The following is a 15461-nucleotide window of genomic DNA, read 5'->3' on the forward strand; positions in this document are numbered from 1 at the left end:
CATTTAATTGATCCCACTACAGGTTTTCTTGCACTTGAAATAAATTATGCACAATTCAAACATTACCAAATAAAGGGGCTTGGATCCCAACCAACAAAAAATCCACAGACAAAAAGATTTCTGCCAGCCGAGGGTGACTTTCTCACCTCCATGTTCCTGTTGCAGCACAAATTGCCCTTCCCACGTTCTTCTCATGGCTGACAAGACACTCCCCAGAAAAAGTATAAAAGTGGAATCAGCAAAAATCCTCTGCAGTGGTGTCATGCCAAACTGGATGCAATCTGCCTTTCAACCCCATATTATATAATTTTTCTCAGAAGCATCACTGCGTTTAATAGGTCTTACTCTCAAATAAGAATGTACCGAATTGCAGTCTAATATGTGTTTCCATACTGCTGAAAGTTAAAAGAGAAAGTGCCAAAGCAGGACTACAGCTGAACATCAAGAAGACAAAAGTAATGACTACAGGAGAATTACACAACTTTAAGGTTGACAATGAGGAAATTGAAATTGTTGAAGACTTTCTATTCCTTGGCTCCATCATCAACCAAAAGGGAGACTGCAGCCAAAAAATCAGAAGGAGATTGAGACTGGGAAGGGCAGCCATGAAGGAGCTAGAAAAGAGTCAGAAGGGTAAGGATTTGTCACTGGCCACCAAGATTAGGTTAATTCATGCCATCGTATTCCCTATTACTATGTATGGGTGTGAAAGCTGGACAATGAAGAAAACTGACAGGAAGAAAGTAGACTCTTTTGAGATGTGGTGTTGGAGGAGAGTGTTACAGATACCATGGACTGCCAAAAAAACAAATCAGTGGGTTATAGATCAAATCAAACCTGAACTGACCCTAGAAGCTAAAATGACTATACTGAGGCTATCGTATGTCGGTAACATTATGAGACGACAAGAGTCACTGGAAAAGACCGTCATGCTAGGAAAAGTTGAAGGCAGCAGGAAAAGAGGAAGACCCGAGAAGAGATGGATTGACTCAAAAAGGAAGCCGCAGCCCTCAATTTGCAAGACCTGAGCAAGGCTGTCAAAGATAGGACATTTTGGAGGACATTGATTCATAGGGTCACCATGAGTTGGAAGCGACCTGAAGGCACTTAACACACACACACACACACACACACACACACACATGTGTTTTTATATGGCAACTTTCTCTACCACTTAAGGAAGAATCAAACTGGCTTACAATCACCTTCTTCTACCCACATCAGACACCCTATAGGGTAGGTGGCGCTGAGAGAGCTCTAAGAGAACTGTGACTAGCTCAAGGTCACCCAGCAGTCTTCATGTGTAGGAGTGGGGAAACAAATCCAGTTCACCAAATTAGCGTCCGCAGCTCATGTGGAGGAGCAAGGAATCAAACTCGGTTCTCCAGATCAGAGTCCACCACTCCAAATGACCGTTTTTAACCACTACACCATGCTGGCTCCATGCTGGAAGAACCATGTATGCTTCTTGGAGCTCTTTGGAGAAAAGGCAGAGAAAATTACTAGACAAATATCAAAGCTGAATTCCAATGAGTTTAATGGAAATTAAATTAAATACACAGTGAGCCACTTTCTGCTTATACTGTCAATTTTATCCACTGTAAATCAAACTATCTAATGGACATATGTAGCTGCCTCCATTAGTCTATCTATGTCAATATTGTCTACTCTGACTGGCAGTTTAAGCTACAGGTCTTTCACATCACTTCCTATCTGATCCTTTTAACTGGATATACTAGCGACTGGCCCTGATCTGGACAACCCAGGCTGGCCTGATCTTGTCAGATCTCAGAAGCTAATAAGGGTCAGCCCTGGTTAGTACTTAGATGGGAGACTACCAAGGAAGGCCAGGGTTGCTATGCAGAGCAAGGCAATGGCAAACCTCCTCTAAATTTCCACCACCACCAGACATTGAACCCTGAACTTTTTGCATCAATATCGGATGCTCTACCACTGAGCCACGGCCCCTCCTAATGTTCATTTCATGTCAGGTCTGGATATGACTTCCAAGCTGAGCCTTTCAATAATCACTGTAACCATCAAAAGTCCTGTATTTCAAGCTAAAATCCTAGTTCAATTTAGTGTTCATCTGTTCTATTACCTAACATCATAATGTTCAACATTCTATGGCTGAGATGAAATAATTAGTATAATAATATTTATTCACTCATAATATATAATTTCAAATTTCAAGTTGCATTACAAAAACAAAACAAAACAAAAAAACCCTTGGTAATTCTGTCATTGCCCTGATTAAAAAATCGCAACCCCAAAACACATGCTACAATACCAGATTACATGAATGACATCTAGTGGGCACATTGCTTCATGACAATTAAGTACATATTAAAAAGGAGGCAAATTGTTTTCAGATAAAAGTTAAAATCAATGTGAGATAGTGCAGATCTCTTACTAGTCCATCTGCCCCACCACTTAAAAAAGAAAGGTAGGTTCTTTCATCCTCCACTGGTGACATTCTTAATGTTAACCTTGAATCTTCAAAATGTAGTCATTTGGCTGCCCATACAACATTTCCTCTTGTTAGGCACAAGTATCGCAGCTATCTAAATTTGGATCTCAGATCAATTTATATGCTGTACAACTCAGTTTGCTTTCACTGCTAATTGAGCTGATCCAGAACAATCCATCCTGTATCACCTCCAACAGCTAGAGGTTCATCAATAGTTATCCCAGTTTGAAAGATTGTTCCAGCACTTAAGTTACATACAGATAAACTACAGCAACAGGAAACCCCAGAGTAAACACAGAGGCAGCAAGGCAATCCAACAAAAAGGGGGGAGGAATTACAAAATATTTGCACCTAATCCGTAAAAATGCCTATCTGTTTTGAAATGTATTGCCCTTCTCAGAGCAGTATGCAGAAGTCTCTTGCTTTGAAAATGTTCTAACATGACCATCTGGTTTGGGTTAAGAGACTTAATAAATGTCCATCCTTTTGTTAAGGGTGGAAAACAGTAGTTTAAGCATAATCTGCAACCTGGTAAAGCCACTTATAGTTTTGGCAAGAGGCTGTACCCATGCACCTGGTCTTTATTTTTGACCTCATAGTCCTGTCCTCACAAAATGAACTAGATTTTAAGATCTCTAGGCTTAAAAAGCAGTGAGGAAGGAGGCCATGGCAAAAATAAACACCCTACCATGTATACGCACTTAGCATATGAATATGCATTTAGCATATACGGGAGCCAGCGTGATGTAGTGGTTAAAAGCGGTGGTTTGAGGTGGCGGACTCTGATCTGGAGAACGGGATTTGATTCCCCACTCTGCCACATGAGCTGTGGATGCTAATCTGGTGAACTGGATTTGTTTCCCCACTCCTACACATGAAGCCATGTGGGTGACCTTGGGCAAGTCACAGCTCTCTTAGAGCTCTCTCAGCCCCACCTACCTCACGGGGTGTCTGTTGTGGGGAGGGGAAGGGAAGGTGATTGTAAGCCGGTTTGATTCTTCCTTAAGTGGTAGAGAAAGTCAGCATATAAAAACCAACTCTTCTTCTTCTTGAAGATTTGGTCTACATTCCCTCCTGCCTATATAATGTCAGTCTCCTACCCATGAGGCATTCAAGGAAATCTACAGTACATCTTAAATTAACAGTACGTCTTAATTAACTTTCTCACTGCAATGTCCTTTCATAGGTTAGCTACAAAAACACAGGGTGGGCGATTCCTCAGACAGTCATCTCTTTGCTGGTCCCTGACACCCAACAAAACAGGGGAGGATGAATTTGGAACTGACAGGAGCTTTCAAAAGCAGTTTGGGATAGAGCATAAGTCTGTTGTTCAAAGAAAAGAAGAAAGAAAACCCACTGGTCAGGGCCAAGGATCAAGGCTAAGATTTATATCCCAGCCCATGTCCAAACCCATAGCCCGCCCGAATTCTAAGAAACATAACTCTGCAGGGATGGAAATGGAAGGGTGCCCTTTAGTCCTAGAAGAAGAAAAAAACCCTTCCATACTCCTAGGAGAAAAAGTAACTTCCATACTGAGTGAGAAGACTTATCACTCTGTTTTTATCCTGTTTTTTGTTGAGTCTGGCTTGAGAAAGTACTAACAACCATTGTATCATATGTTAATAGCAATCCCCTGGGATCCACCTCAAGGCAGAATACAGAAACAGCCAAGCAGCTGCAATCTCTGGTGATGTATGCAACACTACAGAGTGTAAAGTTTCTAAATGGCTGACATTACTTTGGCCATCCTGTACTTAGCCAGGAAAGTCTTCTCTAGTACAAAAAGTTAACCCAAAACAAATAAAATCCTGGGGAGGGGTATGAAATGGATCTAGAATTCAGGACACAGATGTTTTGCTCAAAGGAGCTACCATGAGCAAACTAGCCAATGTGGAAGATTACTGCTGCACCACTATTTCTTGGGAAATGGAAACAGAGAAGGTTGCCATAAATACCGCAACGGAAAAAGCTTCTGACTATAAAAAACTGAGAAACTAACTACTGGTTGAGTAGCCAGTGTGCTGATTCTTCTGCTGGTCGTACTGATCATAACAGGAACACAGAGTCCTATTGTTTTGGCAACACCTTTATACACTATATTTTTTCTTCCATACAGTAGCTACAGCAAAGGGTCAAAATGCCGTTTTGCTACTTCTAATCATAGGTATAATTCAAACAATACTCCCCAGTTTTAATCTATCATCACATACTTCTTCATGCCAGTTTTAAAAAGTGCAGAATGTTTGAACCTTCAGCACAAGGTTGACTGATTATTAGACAATCAAAGATGCCTTCATGCAATGGGAAGCTCTCTTTTAAAAACTATCATCAGCTGTTCATTAAATGGGAGAGATTTTCAGATTCTCAAGTAAGGCTACGACCAGATCCTGCATCAATTAACGCCATACATTGCCCATTTCCAACAGATCTGTCCCAGCAAAATTTTATTTCTTCTCTGTGTGTCAAATTTTCATTCCAAAAGCAAAAGCTATTTACCATGGTAGGTTCTTAGCGAATTGATTCTCGGTTCTTTCTGGATAAATGAGGATTTCAGTCTGTCTAGCTTTAACATCAGCCTGAGTATTAAATTGTCCTCAGTTTTTATATTCTTTGCAACTGACGCTGGTCCATGCTTCCATCTGGTTTATAATGTATGACTTCAGACCCTGTGTCTCAGGTAGGTTATGGAGCCACATCTACTGGGCATGAGCCCCTATAGGACTACCATCTTTGCTACTTTTTGGAAGGACCTTGTTGCTAGACAACAAGGCCACCAGAACTCTTACCTCTCCTTGAATGCCCTCTGACAGAAGTAGCAGGAGAGCAACGAGATGCCACTTAGTGATGGAGATGATTCCTCCATGGATCTGACCCTTGGCTTGACCCTCACTACAGTTTATCTCCTGATGTTCAGAATATATTTCCTGCCTCCTTGGTCTGCTGCCATGGTCCTAACCTTGGCCTAAACTCTGGGTACCATCACATTACTATGATGTTATCATGCACATTCCTGTCATGTGCTTGTAACTCAACAGTCCCATGCTGTAACATGAGGGATAAAGGTGAGTCCCAGATCTGGAAAGACAGTAGGGTCCCTTCTGCACCCAATAGTCTTGTATAGGCACTATTTACCTTCTACTAGGATCTGGATGTCTGCTGACAAAATGGACTTTTGATGGTCTGCAAACTAAACACCACCAACATTCATCAATTGTCTCCACTATCTTGAAAAAGTGCTTTCACGACCTTTTAGTCTAATGAAGATTATTTGCTGGAGAGGGCTAATGCCTTCATCCCCTGCAAATGGGCTTGTCCAGAGGCATCAGGATGGCCACTGTTGGAAACAAAATTTTCCATCTGATGAACCTTTGGTCTGGTTGAGCAAGCTTATTTTTGAAAGGACAGCAAAAAGCTGGTTCCTGAAACACAACCCTCTCCCTCCCCACCCAAAGGATGATGAAGATTTTTTTGGGGGGAGGGTAGTACGTACATACATACATACATACATACATACAACCTTTATTGGCATAAATAGTTTATGAGTTGTCATAGAGTACATATTTGCACACAGAAGGTTAAAAGGATCTAAGATAGTGGTAGGTGCTGGTAAAGAGAACATAAGAACGTAAGAAAGGCCCTGTTGGATCAGACCAAGGCCCATCAAGTCCAGCAGTCTGTTCACACAGTGGCCAACCAGGTGCCTCTAGGAAGCCCACAAACAAGACGACTGCAGCAGCACCATCCTGCCTGTGTTCCACAGCACCCAAAACAATAGGCATGCTCCTCTGATACTAGAGAGAATAGGTATGCAGCATGACTAGTATCCATTCTAACTAATACCCGTGAATACCCCTTTCCTTCATGAATATGTCTACTCCCCTCTTAAAGCCCTCCAAGCTGGCAGCCATCACCACATCCTGGGGCAGGGAGTTCCACAATTTAACTGTGCATTGTGTGAAAAAATATTTCCTTTTATCTGTTTTGAATCTCTCACCCTCCAGCTTGAGCAGATGACCCCGCATTCTAGTATTATGGGAGAGGGAGAAAAACGTCTCCCTGTCCACTCTCTCCAAACCATGCATAATTTTATAGACCTCTAAACAGCCCTAAGCATCTTAACCGCTCCCCACAGGACAGTTGCTCTAGTCCCCTAATCATTTTGGTTGATCTTTTCTGCACCTTCTCAAGCTCTGTAATATCCTTTTTTAGGTGTGGTGACCAGAACTGTACACAGTATTCCAAGTGTGGTCTCACCATAGATTTGTACAAGGGCAGGATGATATCAGCAGTTTTATTCTCTATTCCTCGTCTAATCATGGCCAGCATGGAATTTGCCTTTTTTACAGCAGCCGCACACTGGGTTGACATCTTCATTGAGCTATCCACTACCACCCCAAGATCCCTTTCTTGGTCTGTGGCTGCCAGTACAGATCCCATCAGTGTATATGTGAAGTTGGGATTTTTTGCCCCAATATTCATCACTTTACACTTACTCACACTGAATTTCATTTGCCGTTTTAATGCCCATTCTTCCAGTATGTAGAGATCCTTTTGGAGCTCTTCACAGTCCGATTTTGTTTTAACCACCCTAAATAATTTCACTGACAGCTTTCACTGCCAGTCTAAGTCAATAATAATGAGCCACAACTTCAACCTTTCTAGATGTGGGACCCACCTTTAACTCCAAGGTGGCAACATGAGCCTGGCAATTAAGTGACAAGAAGCCATGACAGACAAGTGAGATTGGGTCAAATAACAACAAGAAGAGGAGGAACTGAACCCTGTCCATACTGAAAAGGAATCCTCCTCACCGCAGAATGATCCCCTCTCTGTCATTCTGCTGCTCTTCTTAGCATGTGGAAGAAGTCACAGAAGGGTAGAACTTACGTTCCTTGGGGATGCACAGTAGTGGCAGACCCTTCCAAAAATCAACAACAAAAAAGGAAGCTCTGTAAGGGCATGCAGCCCAGCAGATGGGGCTGTGCAGCCCACCTAAGGGTTCTGAACCATGGGTTGCAAGCCACTGGGCTAGAGGGATCAGCTGCATGACTCATCAGCACTAGGCAGTCTCATACATTCATACCTGATCACATCACACACACTAAAACAGGATGAATCCATACAGGACAGAGCTTTTACAACAATAAAAAATAGCAAAGATATCAAGCCAAGCAGGTCTGCAATATTATTGTGTGAGAAAGTTCCATTTTTATCCCAAGACCACTCATGGTGTTTTGAAGCGATGAGCAGGATTGGAAACACCTTGTAAATTGCTTTGTAAGGAGAATCATCTCACTGCTAGCATGATGAGGGAATATGGGATTGCAACTATCATTTTCCGCCCCATGAGAGAGACAAATCATACGGCAATAAAAGGAAACCAGAGAAAACCTTGCTTGTGAAATGGGGGTCTTACACAACAAGGATAATGCTCTGCTGGGTCAAAATGGAAAGCAAAATTGGGGTGACCACTGAGCGATGGCTCAGGAGGACTGCGATTGTCAGAAAGATTGCAAACAGCTGCATGCCTCACTGCATCTGGCAGCCGGTGTCCCTAGCTGATTCACTGTCATTTCAACCATCCCAAGCTCTTCTTCTTCCTGGCTGGAAGACGTTATTACAGACCGAGATGGAAACAGGCTGGAGTGGTATAGATGCATTTTATATTCCCTGAGTGATATTTGAAGAGCTAATTGAAAGAGCTTCACAAAATGATATTATTCACTGACAAGCCCACTTCATCAAAACAAGTGTTTAACTAAAGGCTTTCAACAGCAGAAAGCTGTGGTTAACTGTGCAGTCTTAAGCAGAGTTACACCCTTCTATGTCCACTCAAGTCAATGGACTTTGCTCTATTAGTATTGCACTATTAGTATTAGCTACAGTCTTCTTACTGAAAGGTTGCTGGTGGGAGGGACACTCTAGGCAATGCTAACAAGTAGTCTAAGTAGAGTTTTCAACTCTGGCCTGGGAAACTCCTGGGGATTTGGGGGGGGTGCCTGTGGAGGTGGGAGATTGGAGAGGGAGTTCACCTACAATTTATTATATACCATAGAGTCTACTCTATGACGCTGTCATGTTCTAAGGGGAACTGATCTCCATAGACTGGAGATCAACTGTTAACTCCAAAAAACTCCAGGCCCCACCTGGAGGTTGGCAACCCTAAGCCTAAGCCATCATTTATTTATTTCATTTATACCCCACCCTTCTCCCCAAAGTGGCCCCGAAATGGCTTACGTACATCATTCTCTTGTCCCCCATTTTTTTCTTGTTTATTTTCTTATACTAAAACAACATGGCACCTAGGACTGGTATCCAAAGGTAGATGAAAGGAAAGAAGGAAAAAGGATAGCATCGGGGGGTGGGGTAACTGACAGGATGGGGAAAGACTTGGTATGAATACACTGTCAGCATGGCCACAAATATGGAAGTGCTCAAAAGAGAAATTATATTTCAGCAGGAGTCAGAGACCCATCAGATAAGAGGTCTCAGACAAGGGATGGCTTCTATAGAGTCTTTCATAAGGTCCTCCCACCCCTGCCTTGCCACCACATTGCTGCTTCTGCCCAGGAATCAGAGCAGGTAACCCTCCTCATTCCACAGGTGCATTAAACACAACATAGCAAGAAGCACATGTACAAAAGGGCTCCCGGAAATCTTGGGAGAATCTGATGAGCCTTCAGGAAGCCCTAATGGGCATACGCAGCTTGCTGTGGTGTTTACAGTCGCGGGGGAATGAGGATTAGCTCCTCGGGGTGGGGCTGACAGCAGTGGGAGGGAAGGTTGCGGCAGATGGGTCTCTGCCCCACCCTCTGTTGAGCCTCCCCGGGTCTCATGCCACATTTTGCACCAACCAATTCCTATTACAATTTTCACCAAGGTTTTCCCAGTTTAGGGAAACTGGAACCAAGACAGCATTTCATATGTAAAACGGAACACATTCAATAATATCAAAGTCTAATTAGAGCAAACACAGTTGCTAATTACTAGCACATTTCAAGAGTTAAATAATGCTAGTATTGGACACTTTTCTCATATGACACTGTTCAGAGTTGTCACGTACAGAGACACAGATGTTAAAAATACTAACTTTTTAAAACTCTCAACATCTGTTAAAAAGCCATTCCCAAAGGTTTCCTAATCCTCTATGATTTAATGACATTCTGACATTCTTAAAGTATCATAGCAAAGCTGACATCTTTTCACAATTCTAATTTAAAACTTTTCTGAATGCATACTCATGCTAATTCTAAATAGTCTCTAGAAAACAAACAGCTCAGTTTTCTGAGTTTCTTACTGTGGAATCCTTTACAGAGTTTCTCCAGTCTAAGCCCATTAGACTGGAGGAATTCTGGATAGGCTTGCAAGATTTAAAAAAAAAAAAAAAACCTTTGCTGAGATATGTTCTACATAATTTGATTAGTTTATTTGAATTTTTTATCATCTCAAAACAGTTGGAAACAAATGTCTTCCTAGAAGATGATAATCTTCAAACTCTATATCATGTTTCAGGAAGCAAAAGGTAGCGTGTACTGAATCATATCTTTGGGGATTTTAACTAAATTTCTTAGGTTCTATTCCAAAAGGCGCTAGATTAACTCATTACTTTGTCTGGTCACAAAGTCATTGAACCTCAGTATAGCCATCTGGTAAAAGAATGCAGAGACATTTTATCTAGGGCAGAGGAAGCATCTATCTGAACAGCAGACAAGAAACCTGCATATTTTCCCCCTACAAATTACTGCAATATGCTCAGGCAGTTCATACAGCCCTACTTAGCACAATGTGTTCTGGGTTCAAGGTAATTATGCCTTCTTCTCACCTTCAGAATCTGTCATCATTCATTTCTATACCAGTAATGGTCTGGTGGAATTTTAGTCTCTGTAGCTTCTCTGCCACTTTTACACCTGCCCTTGAAATGGAAACTCCCTCCAAAGATTCGACATACTAGGTGCACATACTGGATTTACTGAACCGTTCCCTGTTTAGTCTGGTGAATTCTTCTCTGCGTGGATGTTCCTCTGTAATGGGACAATGTTCTATACGTCCCTCCCCATTTGTCCCTGAGCACCAACTACGCCAATAGTTTTGGGCACCACAATTTAAGAAAGATGTAGACAAGCTGGAACGTGTCCAGAGGAGGGCAACAAAGATGGTGAGGGGTCTGGAGACCAAGTCCTATGAGGAAAGACTGAAGGAGCTGGGTATGTTTAGCCTGAAGAGGAGAAGACTGAGAGGGGATATGATAACCATCTTCAAGTACTTGAAGGGCTGTCATATAGAGCAGGGCTTCTTAAACTTTTTCCACTCATGCCCCCTTTTCGCCCGAGAAATTTTTACGCGACCATGGGTATATAGGTATCTAAAATAGGTATACAAATCAAACATTTATTGATAATAAATCATAAAGAAATGTATTTTAAAAAATTCTTTGGTATACATATAATTTTACCATCAAAGACAAAAGCAAATTTGCACGTTAATGAGATGGATGTGCTGGTTTTGTGACCCCCATACTGGGTCACGACCCACAGTTTAAGAAGCTTTGATACAGAGGATGGTGCGGAGTTATTTTCTGTTGCCCCAGAAAGTCAGACCAGAACCAACAGGTTGAAATTAAATCAAAAGAGTTTCCATCTAGACATTAGGAAGAATTTTCTGACAGAGCAGTTCCTCAGGGGAACCGGCTTCCTCGGGAGGTGGTAAGCTTTCCTTCCCTAGAGGTTTTTAAGAAGAGGTTAGATGGCCATCTGTCAGCAATGCTGATTCTATGACCTTAAGCAGATCATGAGAGGGAGGGCATCTTGGCCATATTCTGGGCATGGAGTAGGGGTCACTGGGGGGGGGGGGAGGATGTTCAGAATTTCCTGCATTGTGCAGGGGGTTGGACTAGATGACCCTGGAGGTCCCTTCCAACTCTATGATTCTATGATCTATGATTCTAACTACAATTGTCAGGCTATCACCTACTCTCTGTTCCTCCACCTGAGGTACAGTAAGCTAGATCTCTGGGCATTTACCAGAGCCTGTTCATTTCCAATCATAGCCCCCACCCTATGGAAAAGGCTCCCAGAGGAAGTGAGGATTTTTTTAGGAAGTACTGCAAGCATATTTCATTTACTATGGCTTTTTAATGCTTCAGACATTCGCAGAAAGAAGGCTATTTGGTTTTTACTGTCCCGTGTACGTTTTAAATATAAATTTGAAAACCACCTTGAGCCCAAAAGAAAAGGCCCAGTATGAATATTTTAATTAATTAATAAAAATATAGCCCTTCCGTGCTATTTTGTACTTCACATTTGTCACAAAACACATTACTCTGTACAGCAAAGGTGCTACATTGCACAGGTCTTTTATAGTTGCTGACAACTGAGAAACATCTTTAAATTCTCTATTCTCTCTGCATTCAACCATCACTTCCCAAGAGCATACCCAAAATATTGTTAAGCAATCCAAATCTGCTGCCAGCACAGTCTCTTTTACAGATGGTCCACCACATCAATCATGCTGAAAAGTTCTCATTCTGCATAGAATGGTTTGGATGCAGCATGATCAGAAAACTTTCTTTTAGCAACTGCAATATTTGCAACGCTCATTAGGATTTGCACACAAGTGATAACTCAGTGAATTTTCAATCAACTTTTAAATCAACTAACTGGGCTCACCCTGAAGAGATCACAGTGCCACTAGCGAACAGGATCAAGGGTCAACATTCTGGACACAGGGGCTCCCTCGTGGATGCTCAGCAAAAGAACTCCTGAGAAAGCAATTATGCTTAACTATTTGGTTAGCATGGAAGAGACACATGGCTGTTTTTGCTTTGGTGTCCAAACCATAGTAGCATTTTTTAGAGGATCCACACACAATTAATCATCTACTGTCTGGGTTTTTTTCTCCCGCTTTGCTACGATCTTTCCTGAAAGACTGCAGTTAAAGTGGGTTACGGCGCCACGTAGATAGGGAAATGTGCATCTTTGAACAACCTGCCTACATCTGCACCATTTCACTGCTATCATCCCCACAAACCTATTATTCCCCCATGCCACTGGAGAGCTTTTTTAAAGTAGCTGTCATTTATAGCAACTATCTTTTATTTTTATTTTTTAAATCTGCGAAAAGCCCTCTGGTGCTATTCCCAATCAGTACCACCAGAGGGCATTTTTTGCTGGCTCTTTAAACAGATTAGCTTTTTAAAGCCATCTGAACACATGAAGCTGCCTTCTACTGAACAGGACCCTTGGTCCATCAAAGTCAGTATTGTCGACTCAGACCGGTAGTGGCTCTCCACGGTCTCAGGGAGGGGTCTTCCACATCACCTACTGGCCTGGTCCTTTTAAGTGGAGATGATGGGGATTGAAACTGGGACACATGAACACATGAAGCTGCCTTCTACTGAATCAGACCCTCGGTCCAACAAAGTCAGTATTGTCTACTCAGACTGGCAGCGGCTCTCCTGGTCTCAGGGAGGGGTCTTTCACATCACCTACTTGCCTGGTCCCTTTAACTGGAGATTGAACCTGGGACCTGCCGCATGCCATGGCGCCTCCCCATTGGTGCAGAGACAGGGATGCACACAGGGAAGACCAAGGAAAATACAAAGAATACCCCCATGTGGGCTCTCTGTTGCAGGTGTGAATTCACGTCCAGCATTTGAATGGCGCCGTATTGGTAGTGACAGTGTCTGCACAATGGAGAATCATCGCCACATGGATGCAGCTCTAGTTAGATACTGCCAGAGAATGAAGAATACCGCATTTCTTCCATCTGCTTGGCTCACAGAAGTACACAGAAACTGCTTAGGAATATATTCATCTAGTTCAAAAAACTTATGCCCTTCTTTTTGATTAAATAAAACACTAAGCAACGTAAGATAAAATAACAGCACAGAACAAAACACAACATGAACAGAACCAACAAAAACAATGACTACAATCAGGGGATAAACCAGAGAGCTATAACAAACCAAAATCCTAACTAATTGAAAACCAATATTAACAGTATACCTCTACTGCTATTAATTCAAACCAGAATTCCAAAATCTCAGTTCTTCAGCTAAAAAGACCCACTCATATGTGACCACCTGTCAAATATCTGATGAGGATGGAACTTAAAACAGGGCTTCTCCAGCTGGTAAGTATATGGGGAAGCTCATGTGGGCCTTAAGGTACCCTGCCACCAAACTGCTTAGGGCTTTAATGGCCAAAATTAGCATTTTTAATTTGGGCATAGAAACAAACTAGAAATCAGTGAAATTGAATCAATGTCAGAATACTATAACCAAGGCAAGCTTTCCCCGGTCAGTAATCGCATAACCATATCGTGAACCAGTTACAATTTCCCAAAACTTTTGAAAGGACTGTACCACTCAGAGTGCATTATAATAGTCCAGCATGGAAGTCACCAAGGCATACCTAACCATGACAAGATTCATAGTTTAGTGAGCGTATATTCTGCAAAGTCCAAGGACCCACTGTTGCATACATTCATTATTAAATTCTGGAAAAGGGCTGTGGATAAAAATATTATGATGCAATTATCTTTTACCTTTTTGCATACCTGTTACGAACTAAAGCAATGTTACCAACACAAGACAGACAAAATATTTGTGGGATCCTTAGTTAGTATTAAAGCATTTTGCTTTTTTGACATTTGACCAAACAGCTTTGATCATGGTGCAACCAAATCTACCAAAATAACTAGAAATGAAACTATCCTTTCAAGTCATGATCTTACATAGCAAAATAACGATGTATGAGAATCCTATCACCCACCCAGAGGTGAATATTTGGCTCAAGCAGCAGCCCTTGTATCTTGAGTAGCAGCCCTTCAAGCAATTGTTCTTCTAACAATGAAGCTGTCATCATAAGCTTTGGTTGGACAGTTTGGATTTCTTCTCTCTTATAGTTTCCCCATCTCCTCCCTCCCCCAAAAAAGATATAAAGAGAAACCAATGTGTGCCTAATTAAATGAGAAATGATGGATGTAGGAGTAATTCTCAATGTGGCTTTATCAGGACCAAAAGCACTTCACGGCCTAGTTAATAGGCTAAGATAGCATTAGGCATATGGCTACAAGTATTAATTTTGGATAAACACACACAGGCCTTGTTCTTGGAACTCTTGGTTTCTTTTAAAACTTGGCTTGCATTAAGAAACAAGCAAGCTAATTGAGAAGAGACCAGTGGTCCAGCTAGTTCATCATCCCTTCTCACACCATGGCCAACTATCTTCCCTGGTGGGCCAAAAAGAAAGCATAGAGGCCGAGGCATTCCCTTGATGTTGCCTCCTAGCACTGGTATCCGGATATTTAACTGCCCCTGGATGTGGAGGTTCCCATCAGTCATTATGGCCAGTAGCCATTTACGGGACCAGTCCTCCATGAATCAGCCTGATCCTCTTTTCAAGCTATCTGCGCTCATGGACATAACTACATCTATTAACTATGAATTCTACAATTTAATTATTCTTTACTAGCCTGCATAGTTACAGAAAGAATTTTCAAAATCTTTGATAAGACCTCCAGGGAGGCAGAACTTTATGTATTTTCTATAACCTCTATGGACATCAAATGAAGTTGATTCACTTGCAGTCTGTTCGGCATAAGACCACACAGCCATTAGTACATTTAAAAAGTCAACCCACATCAGCTAGCTTCTTTGATCCATTCAAATGCTATGTCTTATCACTAGTCTGCAGTGGATGAATACATAGGCAAAGCCCAAAAACAAAGAAAGAGAACAGAATCTTCTTCTAGCAAGAAAACGAAGGATTTCAGGATGCTGTAGATCTCAAAAAGGTATTTCTCCATGTAAACATTATTTTAAAAGCCACAGAATTAGAAATAGAGAGACAGAAAGATTCCTATTTACTTACCTGGTAAGGAACGATACTGGCATGAGCCGTGCCCCATCGTTTCGGTTCCATTTGGCAATTTAGGAAATTGCTTGCTACGTAAGTAAGACAGGCGACCTGCAGAGATATGAAAATACACA

At 41.8% G+C, this 15461-nt stretch overlaps 1 protein-coding gene across 1 annotated transcript in view; it reads right to left on the reverse strand.

The window, feature by feature from the left end:
* SUGCT (succinyl-CoA:glutarate-CoA transferase) overlaps positions 1-15461 on the reverse strand; it is a 352798-nt gene that overhangs the window by 283929 nt on the left and 53408 nt on the right. The window contains exon 9 of the mRNA XM_056857041.1: positions 15343-15438. Coding sequence (XP_056713019.1) covers positions 15343-15438 — 96 coding nt within the window. The remainder of the gene's footprint in view (positions 1-15342; positions 15439-15461) is intronic.

This window comes from Euleptes europaea, chromosome 11, assembly GCF_029931775.1.
Source record: "Euleptes europaea isolate rEulEur1 chromosome 11, rEulEur1.hap1, whole genome shotgun sequence".
Taxonomy (NCBI): Eukaryota; Metazoa; Chordata; class Lepidosauria; order Squamata; family Sphaerodactylidae; genus Euleptes; species Euleptes europaea.